We start from the raw sequence: 21726 nt of genomic DNA on the forward strand, positions 1-21726 counted from the left end.
TTCCAGGTAGAGATGTTGCATGTGTATGTGTGTGTGTGTATGTGTGTATATGTGTGTACGCACGCGCACGTGTGCAGGAATGACATTCTGGCCTCTGTCACAGATCTGGGGGGATTAGCCTACCTAGTCCAGTCAGAAGACCTGGCTTCTCATTCCAGCTCATCCACCACCCTGTTATGTGCTTCTGAACAAGAGGCTTAACTTCTTGGGGCCTTGAATTTGGGTGGGCTACTCTTCTGCTTTTGCTAGGACACCTAGGGGCTCAGCTGCAGGCTGGTAATGTGTCCCAGGCAGGAACGCTGCAAGGGTGGGTGTTCCCAACACAACCGTGAACCCATGTCATCAGAAGGATGGCTGTTGGTAGCTCCAATTGCAGGACCCACCCCATAGTTGAGGAAGAGGCAGCCCTCTGGCTTCACAGACCTGTCATGCTTGCTGGGCCCACCATGGTACCAACTCCCCACTCTCAGGCCCCTTACATTCTGCTTGTGTTGCCCCTGACCCTTCCCCTCCCTGCAGAGGAAAATGGTTCCGCCCCCAAGACCATCGTGTACCATCTTGATGACGGTGTGTATGGGATCTTCAACTCAGTCCTGTTTGACAACATCTGCCCCACCCCCATCCTGCAGAAGGTGAGCCTACCCCTTGTGGGCCTGTTTTCACCTGTGTGTGTTTCAGTAACCTGTTGTGTTTTTACCTAATTTTTCTTTTTTGTGGTGCTGGGGATTGAACCCAGGACCCTTGAGCATTCTAGGCAGTTGCTCTATCACTGAGCTATATCCCCAGTCCTTTATCTAATTTTTAAAAAGAAAAACACATTCATTGTAGAAAATATACAAGGACAAAATTATTGCCCATAACCTCACTATACTAAGATAGACTTCTTGTGCATTATATTTATTTCTGTTCTTTTAAAAAATGCATTGTAGGGGCTGGGAGTTGTGGCTCAGTGCTGGAGCCCTTGCCTAGCATGTGTGGGGCACTGGGTTCGATCCCTAGCACCACTTAAAAATGAAAACAAAATAAAAGTATTGTGTTTACCTACAACTAAAAAAGATATTTTAAAAGAAATGCATTGTAGCCTGGAGCAATGGCACACATCTGTAATCCCAGCGACTAGGGAGGCTGAGGTAGGAAGATTGCAAGTTTAAGGCCAGCCTCAGCAATTTAGTGAGCATCTAAGCAACACAGTGAGACCCTGTCTCAAAATAAAAAGGGCTGGGGATATATCCCAGTGGTTAAGCATCCCTGGATTAAATCTCTAGTACCAAAAAAAAAAAAAACCCCAAAACAAACAAACAAACAAACAAAAAAAACCCAAAAGTAATGTACTCTGTTTTCATTGAGTTAAAATCATATTATCATGGGGCATAGTTATTTCCATACCATTAGTTAATTTTTATTGTAGTTATAGATGGATACAATACCTTTATTTTATTTATCTTTTTTAAAAAATATGGACACAATATCTTTTCTTTCTTTATTTATTTTTATGTGGTGCTGAGGATCAAACCAAGTGCCTCACATGTGCAAGGCCAAGTACTCTGCCGCTGAGCTACAACCCCAGCCTCATATTTTATTTATCTTTATATGGTGTGGAGGATTGAACCCAGGGCCCCACACTAGCTAGGCTAGCACTCTACCACTGAGCTACAACCCTAGCCCCCCATTAATTAATTTTTGATAACATGTTTTTTGATGACTACATAGTATTTCAACACATCTAACTCCAATGGGTGGCCATGTAGTTTCCTGTATTTTTTTTTTTTTCTTGTACTGGGGGTTAAATGGCTTCTTGTTTTGAGCATTGTGAATGTATCTTGGCACACACCCCTGTTTATTGCTCTGGGGTAGATTCCTAGAAGTAAAAAGAAACAGTTCATCTGTAATGAGTTTTTTATATCAACAGGGGAACAAGAATAGAAAACACTTCAGGCTCCAGCAGCTTTACTGGGTATCAGACACATCATTGTATTTTCGTGTCTCTGGGACTTTGTGCATGTGGTTCCTCTTCTGTTCAGATCAGTCTTGAAAGATCCTATTGGGAGCTCTTCCTACCCTTATGCCACTGCAGGCAGAGGGAACCCCCACCATCTCCCAGGGGCCCCTGCACTGTGTGGGGCTTAGGGTGTTCTCATTTTGTAGTTATATATGGCTATGTCTGCTCAGCTGAGTCAGCTCCCCTACTGTGCTGAGGAATTCAATTTTCTACTCACATTAGCATTGCCTGCATTTCTGTGGTAGCCCACATCCTTCTGCATGGAGAAGGGACCAGGCTGAACCTTGGCCAGCCAAGCCCAAATGGCAGTCAGGCAGGGCCCTCTTCTTCCAGTCCCCCTTTTCCTGTTGCATTTCATCGCTGACCCACTCTCCAGTCCCTTCATTGGCTCCTCAAAATAACAGGACTGTGGTCCCTGCCCACTGACTTGTAGATGTGCCAGGGTCTCTGCTTTGACAGATCCTTAATTGGCATTTCTGACTTGGCCACCAGGATGTGACCTACTCTTTGTGGTCTATGCTCTTCCCTCTCTGGAGGGTGCCTCCGTTTCCTCCTTCAACCATTTACCCAGGGTGGCCCTGTGGGAAGAGAGCCAGGGCATGGCCCAGTTTGGTGCTGGAGACCTTGCTATATGTAATTTAGATCCAGCCATGTGGGGAGGGTATCAGGGGGACTTAGCCCAGCCAGGGTTGTCTCCACCTTGTTCTCCAAGAAATGCACTCCTCATGAGTTGTTAAGACAGCTTTGTGTCCCTACTCTTCCTTTCCAGGGACTTTGGTTTTAGACTTCGGGTATAAAAAGTTGTAGGGAATAAGGATTTACTTCTGCTTAGCCCTCTGATTTTACATTTCCTCTTTTTTTAATTCAACAAAGTATTGTGCTGAGGTTGGCAGATGATAGTAGGTAAGAATCTTTTGTGTCTTGGAAATACAGTCCTGTTGGATTGTGTGTGTGAGTGTGTGTGTGTGTGTGTGTGTGTGTGTGTGTGTGTGTGAGAGAGAGAGATTAGCACACAAATTAGAATGTCATGAGGAAAGTATAGGACAAGTATTACTAGATTTTTAAAAAAATTTTAGTTACATCTCTAAGAGTTAGACTTTGAGAAAAATTACAGTTCCATCATCAAATTAAAAAACTAACAATTTAATAGTGTCCTTCATTAGTTTTCAAAATGTCTTATAAGTGTTTTTTTTTTTTTAATAGTTGACTTGCTGGAATCAGGAGCCAAAGAAACTCCATATAGTACATTTGGTTTCTCTCTCTCTTTGGTGCTGGAGATTGAGCCTAAGGCCTCATACATGCTAGGCAAGCACTCTACCACTGAACTACACCCCCAGCCCCACCACATCTCTTTTAACCTATTGGTTTCCCCACTCTCTTTTAACATTTCAAATGTTTTTCATAATTTACTTGTTGATGAAACGGAGCTGTTTGCCCTATAGTGTTCTGCATCCTGCATTCTGGATTTTCCTGATTGGTGGATTTTCTGGATTTCCCTTTGGTGCTGCTGAACATGTTTTTTTTTTTTTTTTTTAATTTAAATGTAACTATTTACATTTCATGGTTAGATAGATTCCAAGTTTTTTGAATAAAAATACTTCATAGGAGGCCTTGTCTTTGTTTCCTTGAGTGTAATAAGCATCCTTATCATTTTACGGCCTTATCCCTTTGTCACCTCCCATGCAAAGTAACACTATCTGACTCATGCATTACCAGTCTCCTGCTTTCTTAAGTATAGTTCATTACATACAAATCTATTCCTGAAAAGTATTTAACATTTATTACACTTGTTTTTTACTTTATAAAAATGGCATTATGATGTATGCAACCTTCCTGGGCCTTTTCTCCCTTCATATCACAGTTCAGGAGTCATCAACACTGAGCACAGATCTGGAGTCCATCCATTTCTCTGCTACACAGCATTCACTGATGGTAGAAATGCCACAGATTATTCATCTGTTCTCTTGAGGCATTTGAACTTTTCCTAGGTTTTTACCTCTGTGAATGCTATGAATTCTTGCACATAGCTGTGTCACATTATCAAGGAGTGAAAAGGCAGGGGATAAGGTATGTGAATGCTAATTTCATGTGACAGTGTGGAACTGTTTTCCAAAGTGGCTGTATTAATGGACAATCCCATCATCTGTGTAAGAGAGTCTGGTGGATCCACATTCCCCCAACACTTGGTATCTTGTTATCAGATTTCAAATGTTTGCCCAATGTAACTCTATAAAATAGTATCACATTGTGTCTTAATTTGCATTCCCCCCCCATCACTAAGGAAGCCGGACATCTCTTTGTATATTTATTGGCCATACATTTCCTTTCTTCCAGGGACTCTGTAAGGTGGCTGCTGCCCTTCATGTCCGACCTTCTCTACCACATGGCCTGCATTTGCTGCCTCTCCACTCAGCTCCCACTCACCCTCCAAACTTCTTCCATCTAGTGTCTGTTCAGCACTCTACACAGGACGCTTTTGAGAGTCACATCTGCATTGCTAGGTCTTCCATGTGGCCCTTCTGTCCTCAGCAGACCATCCTCCTCTGGTTTCACACCTGACTCTCTCTGGGCTTCTGTGGCAAAGTCCTGGGCTCTGCCCTGTCCTTGTCTTTCTGGTACTTACTTCTTCCACAGCCTACTCTCTCAATTCTCTCTCAGGCCTCAGTCTTGGGTCCTCTTCCTTGTCTACATGCACTTCTTAGGCAAACATGTCCAGATGGAGGCTTTCAATATAATTCCTTCTCTTGTCACTCCAAAATTTATATCTCTAATCTGGATCACACACCCGGGCTCCAGACCTGACTATCTAGCTTTGAGGGCCAAGGCTTAGTTGGACAATGCATGGCATTTTGCCAGAAGGGAGTGGTTGAGAGGTGATGCCAGGGAGCCATTGAGATGATGATGGTTATGTTAAGCTGTGTATTCAATTATATATTAGACCTTTACTGGCAGCTCAGGCTGCTACTTGGGAGTTCCCGGGTTCGAGGGAGGGAGTGCGCGCATGCGCATGCGGAGCCCGGGAGAAGAGGGAGAGTTCCCAGGGAGTGTGCATGGAGTGTGCTGGTGGAGTTCGGCCATAAAGAGTTGCTGTTTTGAACCTACAAGTGCTTCGGGGCAGCACAGTTATTTGTGCCGAGCCAGACTGCGGCATCTAGCTACCCACAAGATGGTTCTCCTGATATCCCACATCTCGGATCTAATCTGATCAGAACTGAATTCTTGATTTCCAAACCAAAACTCCTCTGAGTAAACAGCACTTCCACTAGCTAATTGTTTAAATTTAAAAAGTTGGCATTTTTCTTGATTTTCCTCTTCCCACAGGGAATCCACCTGCAGTTCTTCAGTCTAGTTTCAAAATACATTTTGAGTTCATTTCATTCTTTCTCTGACACCATCCTAAATGAAAATCACTAACTCCACCTGCCTGGACCATCAGATAACCACTAATTGCTCTTCTGGCCCTTCTTCCTGCCATCTTACAAACCATTCTCCACAATGCAGACAAAATGATCTTTTAAACATCCAAAGATCATATTCCTTCTTGGCTTAAAGCCTTCCATGGGCTTCCCATTACTCTCCAAATAAAATTCTGACTGTTCACCCTAGTTAGTGAGGCTCCTGCCCATCCTTCTAGATGACTCTCCCCACTCTTCCCTCTCACTCACCTGATACACCCCACTGACCTCTTTTCTGTACCTGGAACATCTGAGCTCTTTCTGACCTCAGGGCTTTTACACTTGTTCTGCTTAGAATGTTTACTTATTCCTGAGATGACTGTCTTACTCTCTCCCTTTATGTCTCATCTCAGATGTCATCTCTTCAGGAGGTCTTTTCCTCATTACCCTTTCTAAAGCAGGCCTCCAACCATCAGATAATTTGGTCACCCTGTTTATTTTCCGTATAATGTCTATAATTATCTTGTTTTTGTTTACTTACCATTGGTCTGTTTTCTACACTAGCAGGTAGGCTTTATGAAGATAGTTAGCTTGTTCAATTGTTTCCTCTGAATTTTCAGCACCTGGCACACAGTAGGTGCATAACGTTTATTGAATGAATTATGACTAAATGAATCATCCATTATACTGTGAGACTCCTGAAGGCAGAAATTATTCATACTTGTTTTCCCAGTATAGAACCTGGCAAACAGTAAGCACTTAGTATATTTTAGAATTGAATTCATTTTATTTTTTGAGATGGGTTTTCTCCATATTGCCCAGGCTAGTTTTGAACTCATGGGCTCAAGCAGTCCTCCCGCCTCCAATCTCCTGAGTAGCTGGGACTAGAAATGTGTACAGCTGCACCTGGCTACATCAACTTACCTTCCTTCTTCCCTTCCATTCTTTCTTTCTTCCTTCTTTGAGATGAGGTATCACTGTGTTGTCCAGGTTGGCCTCAAACTCTTGTTCTCAAGTCATCCTCCTACCTCAGCTTCCATAACTGGGACAACAGGCTTGTAACACCACTTCTAGAATTGAATATATTTTTAAAAATTATATAAGCAACTTAAAATTTAAAGGGGCTTAATCAACCCTCTGTATCCCTCTAATGGAACTCTGTTCATTGTACATTGCCCCATGTGTGCTGCTGCACGGTTGCATAGTTCACGTATATGTTGGTGTGGCTAGTCACTGTGCACTTATGGCAGCAGAGCTGCACTAAGCATTTCTCTTTTAATTTTTGCAATAATCCTTTAAAGTAGGAATTATCAATCCACTTTACAATGAGAAAATTGAGGCTTAGAGAGGTGAAGTATCTTGTTTAAAGTCACATACTTCATAAGCGGTAATGCTTATTAACTGTAGACTGCAAGACTCTGGGGGATAGGGCTTATGTCTGACTCATCTCTGATTATCTGTCTGGTGCCAAAGAAAAGCTCTTAACTACTTTTCTATAAAATTACTGTCTCCCTATAAAATTGCTGTATCACTGGGCATTTAAGCATTGCTAATTTTTTGTTATTCATGCTTCTATGAATTTTGCTCTTTGGTAATCTCTGCATGACTGGCTCATTTTATGTGCTTCAAGTGTATTCATATTTGAAAATGATTTTCTTTAAAAATTAAGAAAATTTCTTTTTATTGGTGCATTATAATCATTCATAGTAGTAGAACTTGTTGTTACATGTGCACATAGCAGGATATAAACTCTTTTCTTTTGAAGAATGTCTGAAATAAGATTACCAGGTAAAAATAGGAGAGCATTGTTCGGGCCTCTTGATACATTATTGCCACATTATTTTTTCAGCATTTTGGACTAATATCTACTGTTACTAATTGTACCCATTTCACAATAAGCTCACAGGCATTGCATATGACCTTTTCTTGTTGTCTAATTTATCTGAAATGGCATATCTCAGTATTTGTTTTATTTTCATTTTTTTTTTTTTTTTGGTGGCAATGGGGACTGAACCCAGTGGTACTCTACCACTAAGCCTAATCCTCAGCCCCCCCACACCTTTTTAAAAAAATATCTTTTTAGTTATTTATTTTTAATAAGTTACTGAATTTTTTTTAGTTATAGATGAACTAAAAAAAAATTTTTATGTGGTGCTGAGGATCAAACCCAGTGCCTCATACATGTTAGGCAAGTGCTCTGCCATTGAGCCACAACCCTAGCCCCTCCTCAGTCCATTTTATTTTTACTTTGAGACAGGGTTTGGCTAAGTTGCAGTGCAAAAGAAATATGGGCAAAAGACTTTACCAGACAGTTCACAGAAGAGGAAACCAAATAGAAAATGAAAGGTGCTCACTTGTACTCTAGGACAGGAAAATTACAATTTAAATGAGATTCCATTTTTTACCAACTTGATTAGGAAATAAGAGAATGGCAATGTAAAAGCATTGGTGAGGGTATGACATAGCTGGATCTCTTAGACACTGCTAGGTGGGAGTTGGGAAATAAATTGTCATCAGATAAAGCTAACAAACATATACCTTAAGTTCCCAGGTGAATCTTGTAAAGAAACTCTTGGCATACATGTTTGAGGACATATATCAAAGTATTCACAGAAGCAATCCCATTTTTTTTATATCGCTGAGAATCAAAAACCAAGGCCTTGTGCATGGTCAGCCAGCAATCTACAACTAAGCCACACTCTCAGCCCCAAGAGCAATCTTTATACAACAGTGGAAGCAAGTTTGTTGGCAGGGCAACCGATAAATAAATTACAGTGCATTCCATGCAGTGAATTCTTGCAATGTATTGTGAACTACGGCTGTATGTATCAATTGGATGAATTGTGGTAATGTAAGTTCCAACAAGAAAAAAGCAAGTTGCAGGGATTTCAAACTATAATTTAAATTATATAAATTTCAAAAGTATGCACAACTAAATCTATTGTTTAGGGTTAGGTACAGAGTCTTGAGAAATCAAGAAACATGTGAAAATGATTAACATAAAATTGAGGATAATGGTTGTCTCTAGAGAGATCAGAGAAGGGGATATCATTAGGGAGGGCCACAAAGGGGGTTTCAAAGATACTGGAAATTTTGTATTTCTTTTAGCTGGGTGGGAAGTATATAGGTACTCATTTTTCAGTTATTTTTTACACATGATACATTATTTTTTATGAATTAACTAACAAAAATTGAGTCAGTTATTGCTTTATTAGTATTCTGATAGTCTCAGTTATTCTTTTATCACATGGTTTCTAAGGTAAAGAAAATATCTTGGGGATTTCAATTAGTTTATTTAACCTATTTATTAGATTTCTTTCGTTTTTTCCTTTCAGTACTGGGAACTGAACCCAGTGGCATTATACCACTGATCTATATCCCCATTCCTTTTTTTATTTTGAGACAGGGTGTCATTGAGTGGTTCAGGTTGACCTTGAATTTGGGATCCTCCTCCTTCGTATCCTGAGTAGCTGGGATTATGGATGTGTGCCACTAGGCCTGACGAGATTTCTCTTTTTTGCTATGCTAATTTTTTTTTTTCCAGCTAGGAAAAGGTAGAGCTCAAGTATTTTTTTTTTTTCCCCATTGAGGTCTTATTATTTTCTTGGCCCAGGTACATCCAAGAATTTAAATTGAGTGCAAACTTCCCCTGTGGTTTTTGTGCTGAGACACTGGCTTACTTGTTAAGACTCATTGATAGCCTCTAGGAACTACCATTCCCTTTGATTTCTCAAGTGAACATATTATTTGCAATGTAATATTTTATTTCTTCATTTTCTACATACCTTTCCCCCCCAATAGTGATTGCCAGAGTTTCTCAAGATGTATAAAATAAGAATGATGATAAAAGGCTTCAGATTGGGAGTCAGAAGACATGAGATTGAGACCTGCTCTGCCATATCATAGATGAGTAACCTCAGGCCAGTTACTGAATCTGAGCCTTGCTTTTTTAGTTGGAAAATGAGGGCACTGAACTTTGCTTAGTAAGGTTGCTTTTGGTTTTGAAATGAGGCCATTTTAGTGTATTTCCATGGAGTTGGAGTTGGCTCCCCATGTACAATAGTTTCTCTTCATTGTGGGATTTTGGTTGTAGTTTTAGAGAAGCTGCAATAGGCTATTGGATACCATCTTGACGTGTTTTGGAAAAATTATCTTTACATTATAGATCTATACTTTTTGTATTATGATGAAGACAGTGGTTGACTTTGCCCATGTTGTCTTCACCTTCCACAGAGAGCAAAGCATCTGATTTCTGAAGATGATTCTTTGTATATAAGCCTGGATTTGGTTAGTTAAGGTTTCATATCAGATTTTTGCCTATAAGCTCGTGAAGGAGATTTTAAATACATGTTTTGTTCTGGCACTTGTGTGTTGCCTTTGTTCATCTCATTTTTTTCTTTTAAAATATTTCTGTACACTTTATATAATACAGGAGTTATTGATTTAATTTTTTTTTTTTTTACAAGTACATGCTTCATCCAGGGCATATACCTTTTGTGGTGTTTGACCTTGTTTCTTCTATGGAACTGTTCCCATAGTGGGTCTCTGGGGGAGGCAGCTGGATCTGAGATGGCTAAGAGTTCTGCTAATTAACTCCCTCCAGAACCTGGGACAGGTCACTTCCCTCTGAGTTTTCTCTTCTATCAGCCTCACAATGGTGCCACCTGCCTTCCAGATGAGATTTAAAGTTGTGATTGTCATGCTTTGTAAACAGTGAACTTCCTGTCTTTTCTCAGAGGGGCCCAGTGGCCAGTAGATTTGGCATCTTAGATTTTTACAGCGGCTTGTCTTTTTCTGCTCAAGTTATCAGACTTGTACACAGGGCTGAGATTTACAGTCTTGTTGCTACATTCTTTTGGATTATTTATTTTGCAGGTTCCTTTTTTAAAAAATGGATTTAAATAATTAAACAGGAGATTTGCATTATTTCCTGTAAAGCCTTAAAATATTGTTTCCATCTCTGTTTTTTTAAAAAATATTTTTATTTATAAATGGACACAATAACTTTATTTATTTATATGTGGTGCTGAAGACTGAACCCAGTGCATCACACGTGCTAGGCAAGTGCTTTACCACTGAGCTACAACCCCAGCCCTTTCCATCTATTTTTTATTTGGCTTCACTAATAAGAAGTGAAAGAACGCTAACTTACAACCCAAGAGTGCTTTTTCTCTTTATTATGGAAGAATCTAAAACCTATTTTCTCAGATTTTTGTGGATACTTTCATACAGCATATCCCCTGCCAAATTTTAAATGATTTTAATGATTTGGGCTAAGGGAAATCATTCAGAATAATGGATACTAATTTTAGTCATTAACAAAAAGCTTGTAAATAAGAACTTAAGGTAAATGAAGATCTGTTTGTTTCCTCTTCCTAGAACATGAGCTTTATGGACAGAGGAATGTATCTCTTTTGGTGTTGCCCCTCAGCTCCTAGATCAGAGCCTGGCATAGAGCAGGTGTTCAATATGTTTGATGAATGAATGAATTAATGAATATAGGACAGTTCTCATTCTTGCTTCTAATAATTTGTACATATTTTCTTTATAAACAGGACTAGCAGCTTATTAACTTTTTGTGAAATAAACATTATTTCTCCTTGTGGAAACTGTGACTTTTCTTTCTTAATTTTGCTCATTCCTGTCCCTGGCTAAGGCATCCAAATGCCTTTCCTGTTTTCTCCACCCGTAGGTCCTCACTACCTCCTCCTATCACCTGTGGATTGTTTCTATTCATGCCCCTTTTTTTTTCTTTTTCTTTTCCCACTCTCATCACTCATATGTATGTTACCCATCCATTCATTCCAAAATAATACTGCAACAAGCACCTACTGTATGCCAGATTGCAAGGTACACAAGAGGCGGGAAGAACAGATCTGACACTATCTCAGGCTTGAGGAATTTATCACCTGTCCAGGAAGCCAGTCTTGAGCAGCCACTTTCACAAATATTTAGTTACAAATAATGGCAAACATTATGAAGGCAAAACTTAGGGAGTATGGAATTTCAGGATAGGCTTCCCTGGAGTCTTGTTTCTTCTAGAATCTAAAGGGAAACAGGACTTGGCATATTTGGAACCTCAAGGAACATGACTGGAGGCAGTGGGTAGGGGAAGGGAAGCCCAGAGCAACAGGACAAACTGGAGAACATGGAGTGCAGCAGCAGAAGGGCCAAGGGGTCTTGGGGGGCAGTTAGGATCTGCATATGTCCATCCATTGGTTGTGACTCTTCCTGTAGGACCTGCCTGGCAGGAGCCCTACCTACACTGTGACAAACTGCCCTGATATCTTGGTTGCCTGCAAATGGTCTGTGTTAATTTCCTTTTCTGGATTTGGAAGTCATTCAAGAAAAAATTTAAAATGTATTGACATTGGAAATTGTGCCTTTGAGCAAATCTTTAACTTCTTAGCCTGTTCCCTGAAATGGAAGTTATTGTGTTTGCCCCATGGGGTCCTTTGTGGCCTTTGTGAGGTTACCCTGTGATGGACTGGGGGAGGCCTGCATTCCTTACAGACTTGAGGAAGGATGGTCTAACCCACCTGTGTATTTTGGGTTCCTGTCACTGGATCTGATATGAAATGAGGGGATCCAAGAAACCTTTATAGAACATGGAGTTTCAGGGGGTGGGACCAGCAGATAGGCTGGAACTGAGGATGGGAGAGGGCTGTGGTGGCATGGACATAGCTGAGGTCTGGAAAGTGTCCAGGGAAGACTGAAGCACAGATTGATAACAACAATGACTAAAAAAGCAGCAATAATAACACTAACTTCTTGGGCCTCTGCCATGTGCCAGCTGCTTTTTTTTTTTTTTTTTTTGGTTTATTTGTTTGGTACTGAGGACTGAACCGAGGGGTGCTTTATCACTAAGCTATATCCCCAGCCCTTTTTATTTTTTGAGACAGGGTCTTGCTAAATTGCTAATTCTGGTCTTGAACTTGTGATCCCCTTGCCTCAGCCTCCTGAGTAGCTAGGGTTATGGGTGTGTATCATTATGTCAGACACAAACCACTGTTTTAAATGCTTTACATATGCTAATTAATTTATCCTTTGAGTAGCCTATAGAGTAGGTACTATTTATTATTCTCATTTTACAAATAAGGAAACTGAGGCACAGAGAGATTAAGTACCTTGCCCAAAGTCACACAGCTAGCAAGCACTGGAACCTGGATTTGAGACCAGGTATTGTGGCTTCCAGTATAAGAATCAACCAATACAGAGAGGTGGTTAGAGCCTTAAATGCCAGGCTAGGAGGCTTATCCAGTCATCACCCTGTTGACTACAGGAGCCATGTAAGACTTTTGAGGGAGGAAGTGTTAAGGGTGTTGAATGGCCAGAAGAGTTGATAGGGCTCTTTTTCTCTTCTGCAGAAACCATCCACGGAGCAGCCCTTGTACAGCAGCAGCCTGTGGGGCCCAGCTGATGTCCGAGACTGTGTGGCTGAAGGCCTGTGGCTGCCGCAACTACATGTAGGGGACTGGCTGGTCTTCGACAACATGGGAGCCTACACAGTGGGCACAGGGTCCCTCCTTGGAGGGACTCAGGCCTGCCGCATCACCTACGCCATGTCCCGGGTAGCCTGGTAAGGGGCCCCTGCTGTGAAGAGGAGAGGTGGGAGGCAAGCTGGGATGAAGAAATAAGGGAAGCTGAGATCTGAGACCCTCTCCCATGTAACCTAGTTTGACAAGTAGCTGCTGGTGGCTGACTCAGCTGAGGCCTGTGTTGGGCATGTGGCTGTGGCTACAGAGGAGCTCCCCAAGGAGCTCACAGCCCCAGAGGATGCAGGGGCATAGACACGTCCTCAAGATGGCACTGCTGGGTGGGAGGTAGTGGGCAAGAGGTAGAAGGAGGTGTGCAGGAGTTCCTGGGAAGGGAACGTGGTACAAGTGTGGTGCATCCAAGGTACCACTCAAGGCACTAATGGAGGTTGGTTGTGACTGGAGAGGGAGGCAGGGCTAGATCTGGGAAGGCACTGAAGGTTGAACAAAGGACTTAAGAGTAACAGGAAGCAAGGACCTGTTTGAAGCAGGGGTAGACATGGTCTGATTTGCATTTTGTAAAGACCCCCCAACTACCTTAAGGAGGCAGAGGCAGACAAGTGACCAGCTGGATGGCAGCTGTCATACCTGGGCTAAGTCTCAGTCTTATTTAGAAAAAAGGCACAGCACCAGCCCTGCCTGCTGCCTCAGGTAGTGCTGGGGTCTAGTGAGGCAAGAGGTGTGTGACATGGAGAGTCAGGCCTGCTGAGCCCTGAGCGCACAGCTTACCTTGGACATCTACTGTTATTTCCTTTTACTCACAACTCTGGGGATCAGTGTTATCACTGGGAGAGTCACTTGCCTGATGTCATACAGCTGGGCAGTGGGAAGGGCCCCTGCTATGGGAGGGAAAAGGCTACAGAGGGCAGGGCAGTTGGGAGGGGCTTTTTTCCCCTGGGCTTTCAGATGAGTGTGGCCCATGTTCCCAGGCCCCCAGGAAACCACCAAACCCCAGACCTAATTTGGCATCAGGAGAGTCGTATTTCATTCATGCATTCTACAAACCTTTGTTGTTTTTGCTGTGAGGGCACAGGATAGGCTTTTGTGGTGATTTTGCCACCTGGGGCATTCTGACAAGGTCTAAAGACAAACTTCAAGAACAATCACCCCACAGACTTAGTATTCCCTCCCTGGCTCTGTCATCAGTAGCTGCAGGTGGAGGAGGTCACATAGAGTTGGCTGAACTCATTACTAGGAACGAAAAATGCTGACGAACTGAATGGACATGCCAAGAAATCCCCTGTAGAAGAGTGGCCTCAGCAGAATGCTTTGCTTCACCACCAGCTCTGTGCTAGGTCCTGGGAGTACAGGAGCACTGAAGAAGCCAGGGTGCAGATCTACACACAGAGATGCTGACACAGAGTGAAAACGCCACTGAGGAGGGAGGGATGGTGAAGGAGCGTGGTTAGGACAGCTTCTTAGAAGGTGTCAGCCAGGTCCAGGAGGCCAAAACAGGCCAAAGGGATGGCCAAGAGGCCTGAAAGGTCTTATTTGGTCACAAAATTGTAAGTAGCTCTCCACATGCAAGGAGTGGCATGTGGGGAAGACTGGATCTAAAAGGACCTTGAAACAATAAAAAAAAGTGGGAAATAAAAGGACCTTGGAGGTCTAGACTGGACTTGGTCTTAAAGGCAGTAGGGAGCCATTGAAAGATTTTAAGAAACTGGACCAACCCATTTTTAAAGATAAGGAGACAGAGGCTCAGTCAGAGGGTACTTAGCCCAGAGCCTTCCTCAAGTAAGGGGCCAGCATCAGTGGGCTTTGGAGACACCAACTCCTGATTTGCTACTGACTTGTATGACTCAGCACAGAGGGAGCTCTTCCTGCAGGTGAGGGTCTGGAATGTGCTAAAAGTATGAAAGAACAGAAGAGGGAAGGTCTTGTGGAGAAGCAGAACCCAGAACAAGTAAGGACAAGTGGCATGGCCCCTCCAGGTCCATGGATACTGAGCCCAGTGCTCTCCCCACCCAGTGTCCAGACAGCTCCACACCTTCCTGCCCATGAGTACTTGCTAGCTTGTTGCAGGGGCACCAGCAGGGAGTAACACAGACGTTTCCTTGTCCTGCTGTAAATGGAGAAATGTCAGGGTCACAGATATTGAAGCCTTATTGATATCAAGGAGAGAGATCCTGAGTGTAGGACTCTGCTGTGTCCTGCTCTTCTGAAGCTCTGTCACTGAAGCCAAGACAAATAGGCCAAGGAGGAATTGGTCAGGGGAGGGTTGATGATGTAGGCAGGATGATAAGCATGGGCACAGGCCTGGGAAGGGACATGTGAGAGCCTGAGAAGTGGCTAATGTGATGGCCTCTGGCGGTGTGGAAAAGCAGGGCTGTAAGCATGGAGAGGGAGGCAGGCAGGGCTGACCCAGGGCCTGAAAGTGAAGGGAAGTTACTGGGGGCTCAAGAGGAGGGTTTGACTTTTAGAAAGATGGGCCTAGGCCAGTGCTGAACTGTCTGGAGTGGGTGAGAGCAGGAGAACAGGTCAGGGAGATGTGTGGTCCTGTTGTGGTCCTAGGAGAGGTGATGTCAGTGGGATGGAGACAAGTGGGTGGTTCAGGAGCTAGACTGGGTGCAGCTTGACTGTGTTGGGACAAGATTCCCAGCTGTAGCCAGAGCAGTGGCTCAGGTGATGGAACTTTAGTCACGTGGGTGCAGAGGAGGAGAAATAGCTTGTGGGACTGTGTGAGGGGAGGAGGGAATGAGTTATTTTTAAGACCCAAGCCTTGGTATGAAGACTGTGGGCTCTAGAGTGAGAGAGCTGGGTTCAACCTAGTCCTACCACCCACAAGGGATGTGGTCTTGGACAGGCCACTCCTCAGAGTCTGTTTCCTCATCAGTAAGATAGGGTGGTAAAGGCTGTTCATAGTGTTTGGAGGAGGATAAAATTAGACGATGAAAGTAAAGTGCCTGGGGCCATGTCTGACACACAGTAAGTGCTCAACGATCATCCTATGGGTTCCTTTCTCTTCTTGGGCAGTGGGGACGGCAGTGGACAAGAGCCCTTGCCCCTGCCCTTGGCTTGGCTTAGGGTTCAGGTGAGAGCTTTATGCCTAAGGGGCCAGAGAATCCGATACAGGGGCCATCAGGAGCCCCTAGGCTTCGGGACCTGCTAGCTACCTCCAGCACCCCTTTCTCACCCTCAGGGAAGCGCTGCGAAGGCAGCTGCTGCCTGCGGAACAAGACGAAGATGCTGAAGGCATGTGCAAGCCTCTGTCCTGTGGCTGGGAGATCACAGACACCTTGTGTGTGGGCCCTGTCTTCACCCCAGCGAGCATCATGTGAGCGGGCCTTGTCCCCCCCCTCCGGAGAACCCCAGCGGGGCCGCAGAGATGTCTCTGGGAGAGGTGGGGAAGGCGGCAAGCAGGGCACCCTCTGGCCAGGACTCTGGTGCTCGCTTTGCTGCCCCCACACTCCACCTGTAGTGTTTCTGCCCTGTAAATAGGACCAGTCTTACACTCACTGTAGTTCAAGTATGCAACATAAATCCTGTCCCTTCCAGATGTGTCCGCCTCCTCTGCAGCGCAAGCGGCCTGGTCAGCCAGGCGTGGGGTGTTCTTGGGGTCTCCCTCGGTATCCTTCCTCCTTTGTAAATATGAAGCAAATAAATATTTAGGTTTTTAATACTCCAGTGGAGTCTAGCAGTTCAATTCAGAAAGAAGACTGGGCTGGGCCTAGGGAGAGACCTCCCTGCCCTGATGAGCCCATGTCCACTTCAGTCCTGACCACACTCTTGAGCCCTCGCTGAAATGTGGACATCACCCATTGGCATCCACTCTCTCTCTAACTCATCTGTGTTCTCTGAGGCTGCCACACTTGGTGCGATAAGGAAGGGTGTGCTGTGAGGTTTGAGGTGCATGGTCAGAACTGCCTCCCTTCATGAGTTCATGACAGGCCAGTGGCCTCTGTGTGAACCTGACAACTAGTCTAAGGCCTGGCCCAGAGAAGCGACAACTTAGTATTTGATACAGCACTGGAAACTCATAGGAAAGATAAAGAGTAAAGGGAAGAGTGTCCAGGAGGTTATTGCTTTTGAAGTTCCAGGGGTTGAAACCAGCGTCTCCCACTTTCTAGACAAGTATTCTGCCACTAGGCTACATTCCTGGCCCCGCATTTCCCCCTCAAGAGGTCTACAACATATTTGTGTTGCTCTAACTGCCTCGCCAACCAGTGAGAGAGTGAGGTTGCTGTGTGGTTGGCTTTGCTCATTCAGGCAGTACTGTTACGACAAGGCTGGCTACAGAGTCCTGCTGTGTCCAATGCCAACATCCCTGACAGCTCCTCAGACTGGCAGTTTTTTTACCAGGACAAATGTTCTTCATGCTGCCAGGGTCCCAAGCTATGAGCCTGAGGTATATGAGCTGCTTAGCAAAAGAGTTCAAAATTTAGATTTCTCCCAGCTGCTATTGGTAACCCTAAAGATTTTTCTTCTTAAAAAAATTGAGATATAATTTATATGCCATAAAATTCACTTTTTTCTTTCATAGTACTGAGGACTGAATCCAAGGATGCCCTACCACTGAGTCACATCCTCAGCCCTATTTATTTATTTATTTATTTATTTTTAAATTTTGAGACAGGGCCTCACTAAGTTGCCAAGGCTGGCCTTGAACTTAGGATTTTCCTACCTCAGCCTCCCAAGTCACTGGGATTGTAGGTGTGTGCCACTGCACCTGGCTAAAATTCTGTTGATCAGTGTTCAGTACATTTACAGAGTTCTGCAATGCTCACACTATCAACTCTAGAATATACTCATCTCCCCCAATAAAAGCCCCCTGCCCATCAGCAGTCACTCCCATCTTCCCTTCCTCCACCCCTTGGCAACACTAATCCACTTTCCAGCTCTATGGATTTGCCTGTTCTGGAAGTTTCACTAGGATGGTTTTCATATCCTTACTTGAGCTCCTTTTAGGGGTAAGCTGCTATCCTGCCTCAGTATCTTAGTCAATCTTGGGGCCTTCACATGGCTGTGAGGTCATCCACTGAAGCAATGTGCCTCGTGTTTGGAATGAACTATGTGCTTGCTAGAAGCACAGGTATCTCCTTTTTCTAGGCTAGGCCTACTTTTTGCACTTTGATAATGAATAGGCTGAGAACTCTGGATGGAGAGACTCAGAGGGCAATCTCAAGTGGTTACTTCCTTGCCCCTTTGGAGGTCACCCAAAGTCACGCTTTACAGACATTCATACTGTGGAACTACTGACCCTCCATCTATGAGACTATTTCTGAGACTTCCTTTATTTCAGATGTCTAGGCAGATCTGGACCCCCTCCTGCTTCTCTTTTGGTGTAGCGGATGGCAAATGCAAGTTTTTCTTCTGGAACTGGCATCTGCTGCCAGAGGTGGCAGAGGCTCTGGGAGATGTGGCTGGCAGTGCTGAGGGCCAGGCATCATGCATTACCTCACCAGAGCCAGGTCCACTGGGGCGGGCTCTCTGGGGCGCTTGAATTGACAGCAGCTGGCATGGAGCCTGAACACATATCTCAGCTGGAGCCCTTCTCGTAGTTCATATTCTCTTTGCTGTGAGAACATGGGATTTACCTTTCTGAGACAGACACAACCTTGATGAGATTTACTTGAGAATAATTGCTAACCATCATTTCTTTTCAGTTATTTTTTTTCCTTATTTCTATCTTTTTCTGAAGAAAAAGAAAAAAAAGTATTAAATGTGAAGAATGGTAAAGGCTTCAGGCCTGTGTGTGTGTGTGCGCGTGCGTGCGTGCACGCAGAAGATTTCACCAGAGGTCTCCCAGAGCCCTGGCTGCATAGGCATTTATCCCCTTGGAGCTCCCTGCTAAGTAGTCTGTTGGCAGAGGCCCTGAGACCCATCTGCTTTGGGACTTCAAGAGGGACATCCTCCTCCCAACACTGCCTACACCTGCCTGCATCACACCTCTGAAGCTCCTGTGTGTTCACTCACTCTGGGAGGTCAACAGACCCAACAGCTACAGATAGACCCCCACCCTCTCCCTCTCAGGTGAGTCCCCTCCTCTCTTACACAGGCCACCCTCACTCAGCAGCTAAATCCTGTTACTCCATTTCACCCACAATAACACTTAAAGTTCAACAACGACCTCTGACTCCCACTCCTCCCTGCCCCACTGGTCCTGATCACACCAGTCTCCTCTCCATTTCTCAAACATCCCACTGCTGGGCCTGCATTTACGCTCTCCTTTCTCTATAATGATCCTTCCTGTGGGAACTGCTTGCTTCATTCAGGTTCTGCTCAAAAGTTTCCTTTTATATAAAGCCTTTCAGAATCACCCTTTAGAAAACAGTACTTCCCAGTTTCTTTCCCCTTAACTGGTTTTCTTTTTCTTTGCAGCATTTATCACCACTTGACATACTTCACAGCATGTTTGTGTGGGTATCATCAGCCCCTGTAGGATGTGAGCTCCTTGGCAGCAGGAACCAAATTTATTTTTTCATTGCTTTGTCCTTATCACCCAGTACAGAGCAAATGCTCAGAAATATATGCCAAATCAACAACAGGTCCTAACCGGTCTGAATCTATTAACTCATTTGTAAAACACGACTGCTGAATATGTTGACCTCAGAGTTATTGTGAGGATTAAATAAGAAAATGGATATGCTAAGGCCTATCATATCCTTAGGTACACAATAAATGGCATTGGAAGGTAATTTCTTAGGCATTTATTGAGTACTTACTGGGGCCTTGTGGTTGATACTGTGATGCAGAGTTGAGTCCCTCAGTCCTCAAGGAGCTCAATGCAGAAGACTCATTGAGGGCCTTGAAAGAGTAAGCCAATTCTGAAGTAGGAAGCCTTGTATGCTTCTGAAACACAAGCATGACAGGACCTTTGGGAAGATAAATGAAAGAGTATCAAAAGGTATAGGGACAGAAGAAATGATGGACTGGTGTTAGCACATACCTCCTTAACCCTGCACCCTGCCCCCACCCTGGGAAAGGCAGGCTTAGCCCATGGGGACAGAGGGAGATAGGTTGTCATCTCTGTCTGCCCCTGCTCAGGAGGGACACACAAATAGGTTATCTCTCCATGGGAGCCATTTTCCCCACCCTACTTCCTGGAAACTCTGTCCATGCCAGCGCTTCCAGTTGTAAAGTGACCACAGGAGAGGCAATAGCATGGGGGTTTTATCCTCCCTTTGCTGCATTTTAAGTCCTTTCTGGCATCTATGAGATGAGCAGCTAAAGCCCTATAAGATGATTTGTTCTGACCTCTTGGTGGTCCAAGGGTCTTTGTGAAAAATAAATTCAATCTTGGTAGTCCTCTTCTGAAAAACCTTTCAGCTGATTCCCACAGGGATGCCAATAAAAGCTGAATTGCCAGAGACCCTTGTCTACATTACTGACTTCATCTCATGCCCCTTTCTCACATTTCAGTTCCTTAGTGTTTTTGACTAGTCTTTTAAACTAGCTCAGAGGATGGAGGATACCCCTGAATTCCAAGGAGGGGCATCTTGCCCCTTCTGCTTAGCTCCTGAGTGGCCCTAGAACGTGCAGTGACCATTGGAAGGAGCTGGGGGGTGAGGGGAGCTGAAAATAACTTCAGGGTAATTATTGGGAAGAACCCAGCTCCACACTTGATGAGACCTAAGCCGGGGGACATACATAGGCATACAGGATACCTCAATGGCTACCCTAGGTGACCCTGGGTAGGACCACCCGATAAAATTCTGAACACTCAGCTAAATTTGAATTCAGATATACGACGGGTGGTTTTTAAGTATGTGTATGTTCCATGTGATACTTGAGGTATTCTTATGATAAGGCATTACTCGTCGTTTATTTGAAATTCAACTTTAACTGGGAGTCCTGCATTTTATTTGCTAAATCTAGTAACTTTGCCCTGGAAAGTTCCTTATGCCGGACGTCCCTCTCGGGCTTTCCTTTCTCCCATTTGTGGAATGGGGACATTTCTGCGAGATCAGCCTCGGGAACTCCTCAAGGGGAAACGCTATCCACGCCCACCTCAGGGATAGTCCTCCGCTCAGAGGAGTCATGTGGAAAGCGCGCTGGTCTCGGGAGTTTCTTGCTGAGTGAATATGAGAAACCCCTTCCTCTAGGACCCTCATCTTTCTCGTTTGAACATTAAGGCTGTCGGGAAGAAACGAACCTCTTCTCTACAGCCTACCGGAACCGTGATTATAAGGCTCCTAGACACCGGAACTCACCAGCCCAGTCGGTCAAACTCGTGCATTTCCGGTGCATGACATCACTTCCGTACCCAACAGTTTCCCAGTCTTCGCGCTACGCACTCTTGCGCCCTCTATTGGCCGGGAGGAGGGACCGACTTTACCATACTGAAAGGGGAAAAAAAAAAAAAAACAGCGGAAGCTATTGGTTGAAAGATGGAGGAAACGCAGCTCTGATTCGCAAACTCCACCAATGGAAAACCGAACCTTCACTCAAGGAGGGGCTCCCACGGGAAACAGGTCAACCCGGGTCTGGGATGGCGTGGGAAAGGGTGTCCTGGTCTCTGCCGGGTTTGAAAGGCCGGGAATAGTTCCGGAAGTGGGCTCTGGCCCACTGGCTATTTCCGCTTCTACGTAGAGTAGGGATCTCCTGGAGGAAGGGCACCCGGAAGCGGTGCGGAGTAAGGGGGCTCGTCTCTGGTGGCCTCATCTCCTCCCCTTTCATGCTGGAGGGAAGACGCTTGCTGAGTCCACGCGGAAAACCCGGGGCTTTGTCGTATTTCTTGATTTCAGGCTGAGATGTTCAGCATTTTAAGACAATCAAGAATGCCTGTCTACCATGCCCGGTCCTCGCCCTGGACTCGCATTATTTCCCAGCCGATCGCGGAGTGGATTTTATGACA

The 21726-nt window shown here is 44.4% G+C and overlaps 1 protein-coding gene and 1 long non-coding RNA gene across 7 annotated transcripts in view; one reads left to right on the forward strand and one right to left on the reverse strand.

Annotated features, from left to right (window-relative positions):
• Azin2 (antizyme inhibitor 2) overlaps positions 1-16395 on the forward strand; it is a 31472-nt gene extending 15077 nt beyond the window's left edge. For all 4 annotated transcript variants that reach the window (XM_026406829.2, XM_026406831.2, XM_077791169.1 and 1 more), the window contains 3 exons: positions 520-632; positions 12762-12973; positions 16072-16395. In XM_026406829.2, the coding sequence (XP_026262614.2) occupies positions 520-632; positions 12762-12973; positions 16072-16210 (464 nt within the window). In that variant the 3' untranslated portion in view covers positions 16211-16395. The remainder of the gene's footprint in view (positions 1-519; positions 633-12761; positions 12974-16071) is intronic.
• Positions 1378-21462, reverse strand: LOC113195332 (uncharacterized). 3 transcript variants are annotated; one of them, XR_003302384.2, is made up of 6 exons: positions 21311-21462; positions 21083-21211; positions 19595-19744; positions 16389-16510; positions 6319-6464; positions 1378-1858 (listed from the first exon to the last, which is right to left on the reverse strand). It is a non-coding gene; the product is annotated as an uncharacterized LOC113195332 (long non-coding RNA). The 3 variants fall into 3 exon arrangements; XR_013342151.1 differs by lacking the exons at positions 21083-21211; positions 21311-21462 and adding an exon at positions 21025-21081; XR_003302385.2 differs by lacking the exons at positions 21083-21211; positions 21311-21462 and adding an exon at positions 20880-21007.
• Positions 21463-21726: the final 264 nt, after the last annotated feature.

Source organism: Urocitellus parryii, chromosome 11 (genome assembly GCF_045843805.1).
Source record: "Urocitellus parryii isolate mUroPar1 chromosome 11, mUroPar1.hap1, whole genome shotgun sequence".
NCBI classification, from domain to species: Eukaryota; Metazoa; Chordata; class Mammalia; order Rodentia; family Sciuridae; genus Urocitellus; species Urocitellus parryii.